The 18,087-nt window shown below is 39.1% G+C and overlaps 4 protein-coding genes across 7 annotated transcripts; 1 reads left to right on the top strand and 3 right to left on the bottom strand.

Annotated features, from left to right (window-relative positions):
* Positions 1 to 3,277: 3,277 nt before the first annotated feature.
* snx5 (sorting nexin 5) lies at positions 3,278 to 10,338 on the bottom strand. Its single transcript, XM_079688249.1, has 13 exons — positions 10,179 to 10,338; positions 8,870 to 8,974; positions 8,645 to 8,755; positions 8,275 to 8,396; positions 8,027 to 8,150; positions 7,627 to 7,722; positions 7,421 to 7,526; positions 7,242 to 7,317; positions 7,086 to 7,125; positions 6,892 to 6,978; positions 6,440 to 6,599; positions 6,267 to 6,352; positions 3,278 to 4,580 (listed from the first exon to the last, which is right to left on the bottom strand). The coding sequence occupies exons 1-13, from the start codon at positions 10,212 to 10,214 to the stop codon at positions 4,530 to 4,532; spliced, it is 1,200 nt and encodes a 399-aa protein (XP_079544375.1). The 5' UTR covers positions 10,215 to 10,338; the 3' UTR covers positions 3,278 to 4,529.
* A 203-nt stretch (positions 10,339 to 10,541) lies between these two features.
* mgme1 (mitochondrial genome maintenance exonuclease 1) lies at positions 10,542 to 12,688 on the top strand. The gene is made up of 5 exons (XM_079688250.1): positions 10,542 to 11,354; positions 11,442 to 11,679; positions 11,761 to 11,893; positions 12,094 to 12,224; positions 12,490 to 12,688. The coding sequence occupies exons 1-5, from the start codon at positions 10,838 to 10,840 to the stop codon at positions 12,536 to 12,538; spliced, it is 1,068 nt and encodes a 355-aa protein (XP_079544376.1). The 5' UTR covers positions 10,542 to 10,837; the 3' UTR covers positions 12,539 to 12,688.
* Positions 12,426 to 15,062, bottom strand: LOC307043654 (glycine N-acyltransferase-like protein 3). Its single transcript, XM_079688269.1, has 5 exons — positions 14,454 to 15,062; positions 14,168 to 14,278; positions 13,972 to 14,080; positions 13,223 to 13,349; positions 12,426 to 13,119 (listed from the first exon to the last, which is right to left on the bottom strand). The coding sequence occupies exons 1-5, from the start codon at positions 14,523 to 14,525 to the stop codon at positions 12,723 to 12,725; spliced, it is 816 nt and encodes a 271-aa protein (XP_079544395.1). The 5' UTR covers positions 14,526 to 15,062; the 3' UTR covers positions 12,426 to 12,722.
* Positions 15,063 to 15,195: 133 nt separating this feature from the next.
* On the bottom strand, positions 15,196 to 17,884 carry LOC307043652 (glycine N-acyltransferase-like protein 3). Of its 4 annotated transcripts, none has more exons than XM_079688266.1 (5): positions 17,629 to 17,881; positions 17,426 to 17,533; positions 17,224 to 17,344; positions 15,889 to 16,021; positions 15,196 to 15,789 (listed from the first exon to the last, which is right to left on the bottom strand). In XM_079688266.1, exons 1-5 carry the CDS (start codon positions 17,701 to 17,703, stop codon positions 15,375 to 15,377), a joined length of 852 nt encoding a protein of 283 aa, XP_079544392.1. In that variant the 5' UTR covers positions 17,704 to 17,881; the 3' UTR covers positions 15,196 to 15,374. The 4 variants fall into 4 exon arrangements, with proteins under 4 accessions (XP_079544392.1, XP_079544393.1, XP_079544390.1 ...); XM_079688267.1 differs by having other exon boundaries at positions 15,196 to 15,774; positions 17,629 to 17,878; XM_079688264.1 differs by having other exon boundaries at positions 17,224 to 17,533; positions 17,629 to 17,884.
* Between the last annotated feature and the right edge of the window lie 203 nt (positions 17,885 to 18,087).

Genomic DNA, 18,087 nt, shown 5'->3' with positions numbered 1-18,087 from the left:
GTTTTGAACTCCATTCCGGATTGCAGTCTACGTGTACACAGTCAGACTTAACAGTTTCAGTAACAGTAGCCTTTTATTGTTTCCAAAAACATTAGGAATGTGAAATTATTCATGTAGATATATCAGCAGTTCTACCTCTACTTTAAAGCTTTATGATGGTCACACTGAGAGAAAACATTCCATCATATGGAAATATTCAAGTTTGTGCATCATTTTATAAAAAAATCCCTAAAATGCAGCCTGCCACATTTGGTGTCTTTGGAAGGTTTGGAATTGTAATTGAATTTGAAATAGATTTGTATGGGTTTGATAAAAACACTGTATGTCTGCAACTATTGATTAGTACTTCTATTTTACTACCCAAAGTAGTCATTGTATTTTAATGAACTATTTCCTATTATGGGACTTTAAGTTACTTTTTGTTTTTACCACTGCTATACAGATCAGAGCATCAAACGTATTTCACATTCTAAAGTAAGCTTTCCAAAAAAGTCAACAGGTTTACCAGAAATGATCAGCAACGCCTTAACGGGTTGGAAATGTCACCTGTGAGTTGCAGGATAACATTGTTAGCACTGGTGACTTGTTTACCGCACCCTCTTTTATATGAACGCCCAAATCAATTGTATTAATATGATGCATTAGCACTTTGTGAAAGTGTCCCTTTGTTGTACATCATTAAGTATGTATGATGAAGGAGATGTGAAGCTCCTCTGCACTCATAATGGAAAAATAAATACTGAATTTCCCCTAGGGCATAAACAAAGTATGTCTTTGTCTTATGCTCTTCTGTCAATACCCGAAGCACTCAATTGAAAACGGTGTCCATAAGCATCCTTGAAACAACATATCCTGAAACATTAGTGAAATACTTTTAAGTGGGTTACTCAAATCTTCGCACAGATTTTTATAAAGAGCCTTACAAAAAAAAACTTCCAATGTGACTTCCATCACACAAATATGTCATTTTGAGGAGCACCAAAATAGAACAGGTTACATTTTGTTTGCTTATGATAAAAAAGCCTGGGTCAAATCATTTTTACAAAACAGTAACCTTGCATGCAACTTTCTGACCAGTTTACAACCTCATACCACATAAGTCTTTATTTGGCCCCTGGTTTCTTAAAACTCAAAACTAGTGTTTGACATCTGACGCACATCACTTTGCATTTCTCGTGTTAACTTGGACTGTACATACTGGTCTTACGGGTGTGTGGCATTTTCACTCCCTGTTCTCACATTGACTCAGTATTGTGCCAGCTGCAGAAAGTTCAGCATTATGAGATTGGCCCAAGGTTTGTCTTGCTCTTTTGTATGTGTAATGTGATAATCAAGATGACAAACAGCCTATAAATAAACGGTATGCTGTTGAATAATGATTTTTCATGCAGAGGAAATACCTGTCTTGTCTTTGAATGTATCATTTTGTTGTGTTGCTATGTGTTTGTATTGTGTGCATGAAGGCAATAGATTGCCTGAGCAGGGCAGGGCACACTAACCTAGGAAAGATTTGGCCTTTGGTCATTCAAGCCTTTTAGTGTTGGGTTAATGACAGGATTGCATTATTTAGGAATAAATTGTCCTTCAGATTGTCTACGATATGTAATGCTTGAAAACTGAGCTTTTCCATAAAATTACCTTGAGACAATTTGAGAATCAGAAATAATGATAGGGATTATCCTCAAAGTTTTAATTAAATAAGTTCCCATAACTGCTGCTCATGTGTCACCCTGCAGATGGCTAAATCCTGAACCTGTCATAGAACACACATTCTCTGTGTGCAAACCATTAAGAAGCATCCTGTTCTCTTTCAATAAGGAAGTCCAAACAGTTCACTTATCTCAGCAAGCGCTGCAGGTGCACTTTTGTTCTTTAATAAACGAAAGACCCTTCAGAGGACACGGTTTCTATTTAAGGAGGGCTTTATGCTTCATGCCTCCTGTCCGGCTCTCAGGCTTTTGTCTACTTTTGAGGCAGGTGCTTTCATAAGCTCACTCAACAGAAGTAGAAGTTCATCAATCCTTGACTCAGAAAATGTCATGACATGACACAGCATTCAAAAGTACATCTGAACAAATGACTTTTATTTTATTTTATGTGTCCTTTTTATTATAGCTTTTCATCATGCATCCTCAGATGCTTTGGCCTGATTGTCTAAGTGCGTGTGACTGAGTATTCTAAAAGGTTTGGTATAATAAAGATTTAGCTGGATTAATTATAAATGGTCAATAAATAATGTCTCCAAAAGCTTTGAAAACTAGCAAAATTGTACTTCTTATCATCCTTTTAGAGCCTGCAAATTATCTAATCGCGCCTAGGGGAGATAAGGGAATTCATAGTCAGCAGAATGAGTCTTTTAAGCAGGCAGATGTGTTCCTTTACGCCCGTGCACATATTTTAAACAGTGCTATATTGCCTCAGAAGTTTTATTTCTCCGATTAGAGCTAGAACTGAGGAAATTCCTTATCATCATTTTACAGCAGTGTAAAAGCACTGATACTCTGTTTCATGCTGATATGCTCAGATCAGTAACTGCCTATTTCATACTGTGAAGTGAAATAAGCTCTGTTCCAATAATGGCATCTTACATCAACATAATGTCTGGTTCTTATACTACTTATCCGTCTTTATGTTCCAAAGGAGGCCGTGTTTTTTGGATCCACCCTCTCAATACTTCTTTAATACCATGCTTTCAAACACTATTTGCTCTGATCCCAGTTGGCAAACGAACCTGTTTGCACTGATAATGTGTTGTGATCTCATTGGCTCAAGTGTGTTGTTTTATTCCATCAGAGGCTCGACCAAAATGGGTCACTGTGACTGCTAGTAGTGATCATGTCAATATTGACAAGTACAGTATATTCTGTCTATGCACATGATCATTATAACTTGTATATCTTTAGATACACATCATATATAAAGATATTTATATCACAAGAGCTGTGTCTTTCAGCAGATTATTTGTTCAGGCTATGTTGCCTAGTGCTACTCATGAAGTAGGACACTTTGCTGGTGGTGATTCCCATGAGCACTCCAGCATTTCCTCAAAGCTTACCCAATACACCACAGTCCAATCACAGGATCCACAATGGTCAATGGATTTAACACAAACCTGCATGCATTACAGCTGGGTGGAAATTCAAGGGCCCACACATGAGTGGAAACACAGTGAACAGATAGATAACACCACCTAGTGGAATAAAAAGGCACTCTTTAATACAAAGAAAACAAACTTATAAATATGCTTTTTAAAAACAAATGCAGACTGGCACAGATCAATCTTGGGAAAGTAAGATTTATTCAATGCCATTATTACAAATTTATAAAAATGCTAATGTTCTGTAAGAAACTGTTCACACAGTTGGAATCCATTACAAATACATTCAATTTCTTAGAAAACTATAATGCATTTCAACACTCCACTGAGCCCGGTCATGATTGTAAAGTGTTTTTCAATCTTCTTAGTGCATCTTTTTTATAACTGCTTTAAACAAGCAAAATGTTTAGAGGATCTGGTAAATATATCAGGTCTGATAAATGAGACCCCACCAAAAACCAAGTGGAATTTAGGGCAAAATAAAGAAAGAGCAACAATAAGCACACACGGAAAAGTGAGCTGTAGCTGGGGGGTATCATGCATGCTTAGTGCAAATAAAACCAAAATGCAAATTTAGAGCCAGAACCAGTGTTGATTTTGCTTTGATAAAAATGCTAGATACTGTTTGACATCTTCTGCTCTCCTATGGTTCAGCCATATTTGCAAAAATACTGTTTATCTTTGATAACTGTGGGACCTATGGCCACTTATTGCATAGAAAGAAATGGGGACAACAATCTAACTGTCCATTCCTGAGGTGATGTACAGGTATATTAGACCACTTGTAGATGGCCGCTCATCTTAAGTCAGTCATCAGCTTGTCTTTACTGAAAAGTTGGTTTGGTTTAACTCTTACACAAGAGCGCAGGCACTAGTTTTACTTTTGTAAAACTGTTCCATTTGCAAACAAAAAAGCCCCAACAGATTGAGCATGAATAATAAAACATATTATGGCTATTCAAAAACATGCGTTACGCCTTTAATGAAAGAAAAGAGGCTATTTAAACGTGTAAATGAGAGCGGGAAGGGCTTAATCAGAATTTTTAGAGGCAAAAATATGATCAAAAAGGAATTTCTTTCTATGTGCATAATGTAAAGGTAAGAAAACAAGAAATAAGGGGATGGATAATCACATGTAATGGTGCTGCAAAGAAAGGAAAACCTTAATGTTGGAAGCCACATTGAGTTAGACTTCCATAAATAATGGAAAAGGATGGACCGTTGACCTGGGGACAGGGACTCTGTAAACATGAAGACATTCTGCTTTCAAGACACTGGGTCTCGTGCAGGGGTTTAAAGTGGCATCAGACCCGTGGTGGGGAGCAGAGATGGGGCTTGGAGTCACATCCATACAAGGCCCTGGGGACGCCAGGCTTCCATTTTCTATGACTGGTCACTTAGTGATGGTAGGACAGGAAAACTTGAATACTCATCAGTTGCTCTTGAGCAGTTCAATGCATCCCTGCAATAGAGTCACATTGTTCTGTGGAGACAGGGGGGAAAGAGTATCAGTACTAAGAAAGCAATAAAACATTTCAAAGCACATTTGTATCCCAGTTAGTCATGTGTTTAAAGGTCCCATGACATGGCCATTTCTACTGATCCTAATTCCATTGTTGAGGTCTACTAGAATAGATTTATATTGTGCGATTTTCCAAACTCACATTGGTTTCTCATACAGCATCTCTGTATAGTATATGTATTCACTCTGTCCTAAACGGCTTGTTGGAGCTCTGCCCCCCCCCCTCCCTATGAGCCACATGTGCTCTGATTGGTCAGCTCACCCACTCTGTTCTTATGAGTCCACCACGGTTACAGCGGAACATCAGTGTGTATGTGTTAAAATGGCGTTTGTTAGCATCCAGAAAATGACACCAGTAATGATAAACAGATGAGAATGCTGCGTGGGGTCTGGGTGCCGTGTTGGCGGGACGTTGAGAGGCTCGCTGCTGTGAGGAGCGGACAGTGTGAGCTGGCTTATTGGCGTGGTTTCCTGGTTGCTGCGTGGGCTCGGCGAGACAGCGAGACACAGCGAAACCCAGCCCGAAACCAGCCCGAGCACACACACACACACACCCCCACAGCCTGGCTGTGAGTTTATGTGTGCTCACACACACGGACTCACAGCCTCGCCGTCTCAGGCTGAGAAATCCCGGAGCTGCAGCTGAGAAAAGATGTGTGTGTGTGAGGAATTGGTCCATTTGGACCAATGAGTCCATTTGGGTCGTCGTTACGTCCCTTAGTACCAGGAAGAAAAAGAGAAATCTCCAACGAGGCGTTCTGGGGCAGCATAGACAGGTCTTTTCTGTGTTCGAGTTTTACTCGCTACAGGGTGTACTTTGAGGGTTAGTGACTCTGCAGACCGTTTACATGCAGAAAAAGCTACATAACACACAAGGGTATAATAACCGGAAAAGCATGACATGGGACCTTTAAGTTTTCCAGCTAATGCACTGTAAACAACATATCTTACCGATAAATCCCTGAACAACTTGGTATCATAGTTTTGAGTTAATTAAATGGATTATGCTTGCTGGGTGATTTTGAAAAGACAGAGGTATTCTTTCGAAGTTTGTTGACACTTCAGAAATCCTTAAGACGGTTCTAAAGTACATAAACATCATTACACAGAACAGAGTACTGGGATAAGGACAACAAACACAGTGAAAATTATAATACATTTGAATAGCTTTTCTAATTTCACAGTCCTTTATGTTGGTGATTTATAAAGAGTGTCTCTTGACTTAGAGGATTCAAGGGTGAAGAAATTCCCAAAGAAGACACGGTGTGTTAAACCTAATTTCAGAATGGTCCTACGGTTAGAACTTCCAGCAAGCAGACTGGCGCCGTTAAATACGATTTAAAAACCAACTTTGCCACTTTAATGTTTCACTATGTATTGAAACCGAACAAAACCAGTGCTGACAAAAGAGAAACCTGTTTGCATTCTCAAAAATATTATTGATTTTGTTATCGATAATAATTATAATTATGTATGATGATTGAGACATTACAACAGAGGATTTTCTGAAGGTGTGTCTTTATCTTTATTAATGTCTGTGTAATGGCGATTGATTAGTACATTTAGATGACAATAATCAACACAGTGGTTATGTGCCTATGGGAATGTAGTTAGAGTTTACACATCTGTGTTTAATGTGCCGCTCACCTTGGCATGTTTTATCTCCAGCTCAGCCATCTCTATGAGATTCTTCCTGAAGGCCACGACACGCCTGCCCTTGAAACTGGTGAGTTCTATGAGGAAAACAGTGTCCAGTTGAAAACAAAAGCTTGCACAGCACGTACTGTTTGTGTGAGTTTCTTCTGCACCAATTCACAAACCTTTCTTCCCGGACTCTGAGAGCTTGTCGAATTTGTGCAGACATTGCTGCTGGTGCTCCTCTGCCTGGGGAATGTCCTTGCTCTTCAGTCGAGCCTTATCCAAAGCCTTGTTAGAGTTCTCGTAGTCCACTAAGGCCCGGGCTCGCCTGTACAGAAGGTCCTGACATGTTCCAGAAAGTTTAACATGAGAAATAGAAACATGAAGACAGAGAGGACTAGCATTCATTTGTAAAATATCCACTACTTTAAAATCTAATTTCATGTTTGCAGAAAACCGATTGTGGAAGATGTGCAGGACAAAAAATGTAGTTGACCATTAGAAGAGTGTTTGTTATTTCGATTAGTATTTTTTTCTTAGGTTGCAAATCGTTTGATAAGCAGCAATAAATGAACTTGATACATGTTGTGAATCTGTGCATGTTGAATAAAGGCAGAAGATAAATATGTCTCACCTTGGCCGCCTGGATATCTCTCATGTAATATCTGAGCAGCTCTGTGAGCTTCAGCTCCTCGTCAGATGCTACTCTTCCCTCTACTTTCTGCAGCGACACAAAAAATGACATATAGCAGCCGCCACAATGTATAGAAAGTATAAATCAGGACAAATATTTACAAAGGCTGTGTTGGTAATTGAAGGTCTACTTACTCTGAGCTTTTCAAACAGGTCTGACAACTTCTCCAGATGCCTGAGAAAAAAGTGAAGCCATAACATAAGTGTGAAGTTACGTCGTAGCAAGTAATGTGATTTAATATAGTTGGCATCATCATCATCATTCACCTTTGAATGGAACATTAAACTCACTTTTTATTTGCTGTGCTATCATCAGCAGCGAGAGTGTTCAGAGTGGCAGAGATGTGAATGTAATCATCTGCAATGTCTGTAATAACAAACAAAAAAGCCATCAAAATTAGACAAATGTAATATATAACTTTGTGAATTATACTCGACTTAACATTATCGTGCCAATGTCAAAGTTATACTTTTGTGCGAGCGGGTCATTTTCTCTGCTTTAGCAGTAGAATCCTTTATCTTGCTGTAGTAGTCAAGCAGGAATGTCTTCTCCTGCTCAAAAAATTCATCCACTTCCTGTTAAGGACACAAATACGCACAGCCAAAGGTGAATGGGGAAGTAGCTACAACATTGCGGCTGTGATTTAGTTTTTTTGCACATATCGCATCACCTCACCTTGATTCCTGAGATAAGGACCTCATCAGCTGACTTCACCATATTTTTAAAGAATCCTCCAAACATTTCCTTGGCATTCTTTCTTCTCACAGTAAGCTTAAAAGACAGAATTAAGATATTGATCATATCAAATCCATGAGAAAAAAATCAGTGTATGATATGTTGTGGGAACTAAGAAGGGTATGAAGTCAGGTTTGTAATGTACAAATAAATGTGTTTAACTCTTAGCTAAGTTCTGTTAACAAACACCACAGCCACTGACTGCCAAAGACTTCATAGATAAGCATAAGTGCTGATCACAGCAGGATGGAAGCCATGTGTCACATGTGTCCAGTAAACTCAGCTTCCTCTTTTCCAACGGACAACTCAGGAAAGGAAGTCAGCATTATGGGGAACTTACATCCTGGTCATACTCTAAGAAAATCTGGAAGTTTCTGTCTTTGCTCAACATGGGGTGGGAGGACACTCTCTGCAGGAAGACTTCGTGCACTTGGACAGTTTTCTTGAACACAGCCAGGTATTCACTGAAAAGAAAACCCAAGACAGCAAGAAGATGTTTTGTTGTGTATTTTCAGAGACTTTGTAAAGTATCAAACATGACACTTTTTAAATAATACATGTGGTGTTTTCTTTGAGTGTTACACTCACGCCTCCAGCTCCTGCTTCATTTTAGAGTACTCCTCCTTAGTCATAGTGGCTTCACCTTCCCCAAGTTTATGCATTTTCTCTCTGGGGCTTTCAAAGTCCGGCTTTGGGGGTGCTGGAGGAATCTATGAAAAGCAAGAGAAAATATGACATCATTAAGATACTGTAGTTAAAAGGTTAAATGGCCTCAATGTGTTATATGGTATTTAAGCACACGCATATTATTTGAAAAGGATGACAGTTTGATTCTTAGCACAAACACTTTGGGCCTATTTTTTTATTTCTCCTTCTTTTATACAGGCCCAAAGAAAGATAGTGATATTGCAGCCTCTTTCAATCTCTGTTAGTCATGTCTGAAAGTAGACCAACTTACTATGAGACCAGCATAGTCCTCTGTCTCAACCAAAGTGTCATGTAGCCAGATGAAGTCTTCATGCTGCCTTGGAACAGAGAAATCTGGCTTCTGGAAAGAGCTAAGGGTGGTCTGGGGAAACAAACAATAATTGAATTGCATTTCGATAAAAATTATTATCAAACTTACAGCAAACACCCAAATAGAATATTCAAAAGGTTGAAAGTGTTGTGTTGGTTTTTTCACCTTTGTATGGACAGTAAACTTGACTTTGTCCCTTTCACAGAGTGCATCAGGAATGTCGATGAGAAGAGAGGCATCATGATTTAGATCTACCGACACAGACCGCATCTATAGAGAAAGAATAAACAAAGGTTATCCAAGACAGTGTAGCTAGCGGATCTTCTGTGTAAACACCACACACACACTGATGTCATTCAACTGTAAAAAGTGTAGCTGAAACACTAATCAAGCACAGGTTCGGACGGTTACATTTTGAATACTGGATCAATAATACCAGTTATCAGTCAGGGTTTTCATGATTAACATTTTAATGGTATCACCAACATCCTAGCTAGTAATGCAACACCACAATTCCTCAGTGTTTGGGGTCTTTCCTAGCCTAACAAATACAAATAGCTGCTACCAGAGGAATGTTCTGTTATCAGATACAATGTTGCGATCCAGAAGCCCATCTCCCTCCATGGTGTGGTTTTAAAAGGTCTGGAGGCAGCTGACCTTTGATCTAACAGTAGGTTCAGAATCCAGTCCTGCTTTTGCTTAAGGCATGGTCACACACCCTTGTTTATCTTATTGTGGAATAAAGAATAAACAATATTTTCTTTACTCAGTTTTTCATTTATAGGGTGTATCTATCACAAATGATATTATGTTGAAGTTTTGTTTTAAGGTGTCAATTCAAGTTTGTGGTCATTTAAGATAGTTTATTTGTCATTCTTTCCTTGTTAATTTCAAGGAAATGAACAACATTTTAGAAATATAACACAACTGCACCACAAACTAACTTTGCATCCTCCAGATCGACCATAAAGTTGGATCACAAGTAAAAAATCTAAACCTACAAATTAAAATCAGCACCTGTCAGAATGCTAATAACTTCTCACAAGTCCACTGACCTACCACAGGCAAGTTTGCTGAACGATTCTGCAAAACAGTCCTTTAATTTAGTCAAAACACTAGATTAAGATAACAACATGCCAATCATGCTAACGCTTCGTTACTTTTCTTCACTTTTACGTCTTGTGTTGTTGTGAAAAAAATGTGTAAACCGTTTCATATTTTCCTCACTTTCAGTATGTTTGCAAATTATACTTGTTCCAACATGTATGCATTTTGACACCACGGGGTTAAAGTTACCCACTTCTTGATAGTGTAATCGATGAAACACTAGCTAGTTTTAGCTTGAGGCTAGCGGTATGTAGGTTAGACAGAAAACAACACAAGTTAGCGGCCAGAAAGCAACCATTAACGTTAGCTACATTGATGCTAACGGAGTTGGCTTTATGTGCTATATGTCGAGAACCATTTAACTTACCTTTTCCTTATTGCTTTCGTCTATGGTGGATGTCATAATTGTACTGAAATCGACGAAAAGGCAAGAACAGGCCAACAACCCAAAAAACAAAACTATATGCAGGAAGCTCCCCCTCTGCTGACTGGTTAGCTGTCAAACAGTTTTTTCTTCGCCTCCATCCCGACTTGACAACGTCAGACTTAATCCCGCCTTCGAGTGAAGTGATTGGACGACGGCGAATTTACAAATGCTACGATTGGTTCTCAACGTTATCAATCATCCCACATTTGTTACTTTATTTTATGACAACTTATTTCCAGCAACACTACTTTATTGTGTTGTTATTATTAGGCGAAGTACCGGTAAGGCGTAAAATGCATAATAAGAGAACATAATTAAAAAGCAGTACCACCGGCTCAGGTACACACTTCAATTCTGGGAAATGTAGTCTCTGACGTTGCACCTCAAAACAGGAAGTTGGTGCAACCGAAAAGGCGCGTCGTACAGAAACCATTGTGTTTCTTTGGAGTTACTCTGGAACATGCCGGGGCAAGTACCGCGACCAACATGGAGGCAAAAAACTTAAAAATACTGTTTAAACACGGTAACCAATGAACGTTTATATAGTTAGTTGTCTAATCGGTTATTGTCTCTAAGCTTGTTGTGTGGAAGTTGTAACAATGTTCATTCTTAAACGCGTGGGGTGCGTTGGAAGCATCATGGTCCCTCAATGCACCTCCCTCTTTGTGGGCAATTTCTCTGCTTGTCATTGCCTAAGTTCCCCAAAGAGACACAGCCCGTACAGCTCAGTGGACAGTGAGCGATACTCCTCTCTTGTTAAGGCTGTTATGTCATCCAAGGTTAGTTCCCAAACCCCAGAGAACCTCCAAGAAGAGGACGAGCACATTTATGGACCTGTTGTGAAAGCTCAAAAACCCTCCTCGGGACCAGAGGTGAGGGTACCCAAAAATCTGCATCCCTTCTTAAACTGCGAAGAGACTGTAGAAACAGAGGAGGCAGAGTCAGGACCTCCAGCCCGGATTTTGTTGAACCGGGGCAAATACAGGTCTCCGGTACCCAGTGTGACACGCATTCTTCAGCAGACCCTTTCCCGAGAGCAGATCTTCTACCTGGAGAGGTGGAAGAGGAAGATGATCGCACAACTTGGGGAAGAAGGCTTCAAAGAGTACAGTCAGAGTAAGTTTTCTAACATAAATTGTGTGTGGGATGGTAACTTACATGTGTTAAGAGTAAAAAGTGACTAAAGTTGTTTTATTTCATCAGATTTATTTAGGCAAGGGAAGCTTTTCCATTCAGCTGTGGAGGACTCAATTATATCAGATGCAACAAGCATGGACAAAGAATCCTCTGAGAAAGCAGAGTACCAACCTGATGTACAGGGATACATGGAGAGCGTCTCCCATGTTCTGGCAGATGTGAGTGCAGTGAGAGCCACTGAAAGCACTGTGCAACATGCCGAGCTCAACTATCTGGGGATTGTGGATTGTGTTGCTCGCTACAGGTAGATATTTGTATTCACACAAGGAGATAGATTTTTTTCTCCCACTCAACACTTGGCTTGACTGCCTGTATTTTTCTGCAGGGGAGTGCTATGTCTTATTGACTGGAAGACTTCAGAGAAGCCCAAACCATTCTTGAGCAACACTTTTGACAATCCTATTCAGGTGGCAGCCTACGCCGGGGCTTTGAACAGTGACGGCAACTACAAGTACCAGGTACTGACAGAAACAATGTGATATTTAGATTTCTCTGCTTTTTTCCCAGATTATGTATCTCTGTCAGCCTGAAGTCAGATGACTTACTTGAAAGATACATTATAGAATATTAAGGAACAGATTTAGTCTTTTTAAATACTGGATGTAAGCTACAGTGTGTCACACAAAAGAACAACCTAACTGATCTCCTCTCATTGCAGGTTGAAAATGGTCTCATTGTAGTGGCCTATAAGGATGGCTCCCCTGCACATGCTCATCAGTTGAGCTCAGAGCTAATGTTGAAGTACTGGACAACTTGGCTGCTTCGTCTTGAAAACTTCACAGAACAAAGGTAAAGCAGGCAGCAGTTTAAGAAAAAATAATATTTTAACTAATTTACCCTTTTTTTTTATCATTGATATAAGTCAGAGGTACATGCATTAATACTGTTTTATAATGCTGTTATTAACCAGGTCTCAGACTTGACTTTTGGCTACAGTTGTGGCAATTTCATTCTATATTTAACATTTAACATTTTAAAAACAACTAATAATTGAAACAAATGTTTTTATTTGAGAATTGACATTACTTTAAGATTGTTTTTCTTCTCATTTCAGTACAAGTCAGGCTTCAAGTTCTTTTGTGGAAAAGAGAGGAGATTTGTGAAGAGAGAGCATTTCCTTAAAGCAAGTCCTTTTTATTATAGCGCCTCTGATCCTTAACTAAAATATAACATTGTCCCATTCAGTAGGTGGGTTACATTTGTCAATGTAATGATGACCAATGACTACAATTGGTATGTTCTTTAATCATTTTAGTCAACTTCGTCTTCTTCGAGGTGTTCATTCATTCAATCATTGAATCCAAACCAGGCCTCCCTGTGTGAAGGGTCCTGAGTGAAGCCTAGGTTTTTAAAGAGCTTGTAGGAAGTCTCGTTCTCCTCTTCTATGAAGCAGTACACGGGGTAGCCCTGAGCGTGTAGTCTCTTGGCCATGGTGCTGATCAGGACTTTGGCGTATCCTTTCCCTCTGTGCTCTGGCAGAGTGTACAATATGCCCATTGCACATGAGGCATAGGTCAGGATCCAGGACACAGGCTTTCCTTCTGCGTCCAGCACACAGCAGGAGGGGAAGTTTGCGAGCATGTTCCAGATCATCCTCACAGCTTCCTTGTTCTTCGCAAACTTCCACATCTGATTCACCAAGCCAACGTGGGACTCATCCAGATAGCTTAGTGAAATCCCTGGGCTGATGCAGAACAGAGCAGATGGACTTTCAGAGCATCGTTCTTTATTGTTGAAATATTAAACGTAAGATAATGATTTGGATGAACGTCATGGTTAGGCTCTACCTGTCTATAGAGGGAAGGTTGGAAACATCCTTAAGTATCATCATGTGACACACTGCCAGTTGGCTGCTGGACACGCCTTTTTCTGATGCTACTGCTTTGAGTATCTCCATGTGGCGAAGATTGATTCCTTTTGATATAAGATATGACAATAAAATACTTTAATACATGTGTTACAAAGTAATTGTGTATTGCTTTTGGTTACAGTGACATTTATTTATTGAAACAGGTTTAAAGATCCGAATATGATATATTTTGAAGACATCCCAAAGTTGCTCTATTGATAAAAGTAGAAAATAGATATGTTTTTTCTGAATCATCTTGGAATAGAGGTTTTCACTACCCCTATGAGATGAATCCCTATCTCATCAAATGGCTTCTCCCTAACCCTTTTCTGTTTTACCTGTGATTGTTTTACAAGCACTTTGCTCTATGGCCATCTGGCTAGATAATCATTTAGGTATTGTAATGACTATGTTACTGAGCTTTGCACTTTCTGTGGTATTGGAAAGACATTAACTGCTGGCATGATATGCCTTAATTGTTGGAGAACTTTGAACACAATAAAACAAAAGACAATACAATTAAAGCCTTGAAGATGACATTGCAAAATCTGCATTATTCCTTCGGGACTACAAAGATCAGTGCATTTACGCTATGATTGTTTTCAGTGATTATAGCGCCACTTTGTAAGAGCAATGACTGACACTGAGTGGCTACAGTGTTATTAATTAGAACAAAAAAAGTGTTACCAATGCAAATGAACTGGGTCCAGTCCAGAACGTTGGACTTCGTTATGATGTCCTCTAGAATAGCTTGATCAATTGCAAAAACTGGTATGTCTTTGAATAGATCCCCCTTCTGTAAGAAAATAGAGATGTGAGGAATTGCAGTGTATTCAGAAATACAGATACATATATTTAATACAATGGTAAGTAGCCTACTTACCTGTTCATATTGCGGTTTGCAGACAATGACATTGAACTCTGGCCATCTATCCACAAAAACTCTCACTGGGTCTGATCTGACTCTGTTTCTGAGGACCAAATAACCATATACCTTTAAAATAAAAAGTTGGTTACTTAGTAATCTAAATAATTGTTTGATCAGTTATTAAGGGAGTGGGTAAATTCAAAGTTTTGTTCAAGCAAAAAAAGAATAATAGGCAGTGATCATCGGCTTGCAATAGGCTATGTTATCAGATATGTTCAACAGTAGTTCTGACTGGACACACCTGTTGCGACCGAGGTAAATATCTTTTCAGCTGATTCTCAGCCATTTTCAGCTGCTCTCCGGTCAGTTCCATGTTCACTTCTGGTAAAGTCTTTCCAGTCAGGAATATCAATGAACCTGTACAGAAGTGCAGTAAACAGACCGAGAACACATGGAAGTGTGTAGAGCGTGCCAGTAAAAAGCAAAGCTAAAGTTGGCTTCCGAGCATAGACTGGATATCCGAGTCGCACTTTCGACACGTGACTAAAAAAGGTAGTACAAATCTTGGTCATGTGACGTGACCAGGACGTGACAGATCTGTTTTACTTACGTCCTATATTGCTATTCGTTTGACATTACTGTTTCATAATTTCACCTTATACAATTTATGAGTTAATGTTTAATATCCGACTTCAGTGTTGTAGCTAGAAAATGTTGAGTTATAGTATTCAATAGCATATAATATATAATATAAGCAAAATTTGTAGTTAAGTACAGTACTTGTGTACATTTACTAAGCTAGTTTTATAGCACTGATGTCCAGTGTATTATTTAATATGTTTTTTGACCATCACCAATAAATCTGTCTAGTATAACTAGACTGATACAACAAAGATGTTTTAAGCTTGTTTCAGAAGTGTGAATATTAGTTTTATTGTATTGAAAAAACCTCTGGAGTGATCTGTCAGTGGGAAGCTGCTGAAGCTTTGATGCAGGTAGTGCAAAGAAGAACATACTTTTTAACAAAACATGACTATAACACGTATGCATGACATGTCTTTATTTAGGGGAACCATTATTACCAAACAGGTTTTGATGCATTGTTTTGGAGAGCCTTTAACATTTGGAAAATGAATAGTTTGCTCCCATATTCATTCACTGAGAAAAACAATGTTTACCTGATATTATGTCAGCTATAAACTCGATCACAATGAGTACAACATCAAAAGTTGAATTCCAACCATGCCGCCCTGTAAGAGGGTTCCTCAATGAAACCCAGATTTTTAAAGAGCTTGTAAGAGGTGTCATTCTCCTCCTCTATGAAGCAGTACACCGGATAGCCCTGAGAGTGGAGTCTCTTGGCCATGGCGCTGACAAGGACTTTGCCGTAGCCTTTCCCTCTGTGCTCTGGCAGAGTGTACAATAAGCCCAATGCACAGTAATCATACACCAGGATCCAGGACAGCGGCTGACCCTGGCCGTCAGTGATGCAGCATGATGGGAAGTTGCTGATGAGGTTTTCAATGTTCCTGTAACCCTGCTTATTCCCTCCAAACTTCCAGGTTTTATTCACCAAGTCAACATGGGAAAGGTTAAGAGATGAAATCCTTGATTCAAGCTCACTGCAGAGAAACAGATTATGATAACAGTCATCTTCAACATTATTTTTGCTTTTTAAAGATGAGTGAAATGTGCACACATATCCTTAAAAGTACATTGTAATGATTTGACTGTACCTGTCAGCTGCTGGTTTAAACAGATGGGTGCTGTCTGGCAAATACAGAAGGCGCACTGCAGTATAGCATCGGTTGTTGATTCCTCTGTTAGAAGACACTTCTTTGAGGATGGGGGCATGAGAAATGTCAAATCCTGTAGGACAAAGAGTAATCACATGTTTACACCATTCTGACATTTTTCTTTGCAAGAGTTTCACCATTAGTAAATGATGTAGTTTATCACCCCTTCGACTCAGGAAAAAATGTAAAACCCCATTGTAAAATTAATTAATTACAGTTGTAAGGATTGCAATCAAAATGAAGGTTGTAAGGATCATATAAGTGATGTTTTAATGTCTAACAACCGTGTTACAGTTGTTACGGCCTGGATGGTTCAACTGTTTATTTGATAATAATGTATTAACTGTTGTCATACTGTACGTTTCCTGGGTAAAATTGTTTTCATAATGTTGTAATAGTATTTCGATATATGTTGAAGACTCTAGGGTTGCGCTAGACTTTTTCACTGCCCGTCATTTTGACGGACAGGATCGTACAATTTCCGTCAAAATGCAGTATTATCCGCCGGCCTTTACACTATTGGGCCGAGGGGGGGGGGGCGCACGCTCGTGAACTGTTAGCGCCGTGTTATGCATGCCCACTGCACCTCGCGGGAGTGCGCACAGTGTAAAGCTAAAACTCACAGACATTTCAATGATTTGTAGGGCAAAGTTGGGTTTGGAAACGGTATCATTTCCTTACCCGGCAGGCATGCTTAACACCGGGGCCTCGCTGCGGGGAAACTTTGGCGCTGTTCCGAGTTTGTTCTAATCCGTCAAAATGACGGACTGCTTTCAGATTTTTCCGTCATTGTTAAAAGAAATCTGTCATAGACGGAAAATATTCGGTTAACGCGACCTCTCTCCTCTCAAGAAAATCCCTGCATTCAACATTTTTCTCAAGTATTGTCATCAAAATATAAATAATTTACCAAAAGTAAAAGTTCTCACCATGCAGAATGGCCCCTTTCATAATAATATACATTATATCACGGTCACGTGGAGGTAATATAATAATAATAAAGCCACTTAATATTTTAGAGTTCAAAGTAGGCTACATGCAATGTGGACTGAGAAAATATGGTTCCTTCACAAACTGCAAATAAAACATGTACAAATATAGGCTAACTTTGAATTGTAGTAGTATTGCTAAAAGCCATAAGTGACCAGTGAAATATTACGGTTACCTATGTAGGCCTAAAGTATTTGGTTTAATGAAGGGTTACTTGTAGTTACATTACACCAATGACATAAACCTGCACTACCTGTGGAATGATAAGCACTGATATAAACTCACCTCCAATAAGAAAATAAGTGCTCCAGTCAATTGCGTTTTCTTCTGTCAGCACTTTTCTTAAAATCTGGTCATCCATGCTGTAGTACGTGACTTTTTTCATGAACTCCAGAGCGCGCTTGTTCTGTGAAGTAAACACTAGATCTAGAAATAATGTCAATAAAGTCCACAACGTATCCAAATCTCCAATGGGATTTGAACTCACCTTTGGGTCGGGTCTACAAATTATGATGTTAAAATTAGGCCATGTATCAACGATTACCTCCAGTGTGCTTGGTTTATTCCTGTTTATGCCATAGAGGAAACCGTATACCTGAAAACAAGAGTCGTTTAGAGCAATAATTACCTATATTAGGATTAAAGACCCTGCGAGTACGCTGACATATTGGCTGGTGTCGTATAGCCTACCTTTAAACTCCTGGGTAAGTGCTTCAGAAGAACTCCTTCTGCAACCTTTAGTTCGTCTTTGTTCAGGACCTTCATGCTTCGGGAGTGAAGATTCTTTAATAATGCAGTTTCCCTGAGTATCGGTTTAACTGTTCACTTACAATAAAAATGGTCTCAGCATTAGTAAATCATTCATTTTACAGTTGGTCCTGCCTGTGTTCAATATGTGGTTGTCACTCATACCAGATGGGCGTGTGACGTGTCTATACCATGGTCTATACTTAAACAGAAAAATACTTCCTGTCCGAAAATAAAAGCTTTTGTTTTTATCCCATTTTGAGTCATCCCATTTGTGCAATTATTTAAGAAGAGATGATTCAAAAATAAATAAAGCTGAAACATTGATGGTTAATAAGTTGCCAACTGTTAAAGTTCAAACATCCGCTATCGATTTTCAAAATAAAAGCCCAATTAGGGACA

This window comes from Notothenia rossii, assembly GCF_949606895.1.
Source record: "Notothenia rossii genome assembly, chromosome: 6".
NCBI lineage: Eukaryota > Metazoa > Chordata > Actinopteri > Perciformes > Nototheniidae > Notothenia > Notothenia rossii.
The sequence above is the reverse complement of the archived record's forward strand: the minus strand, read 5'-3'. Positions and strand labels throughout refer to the sequence as shown.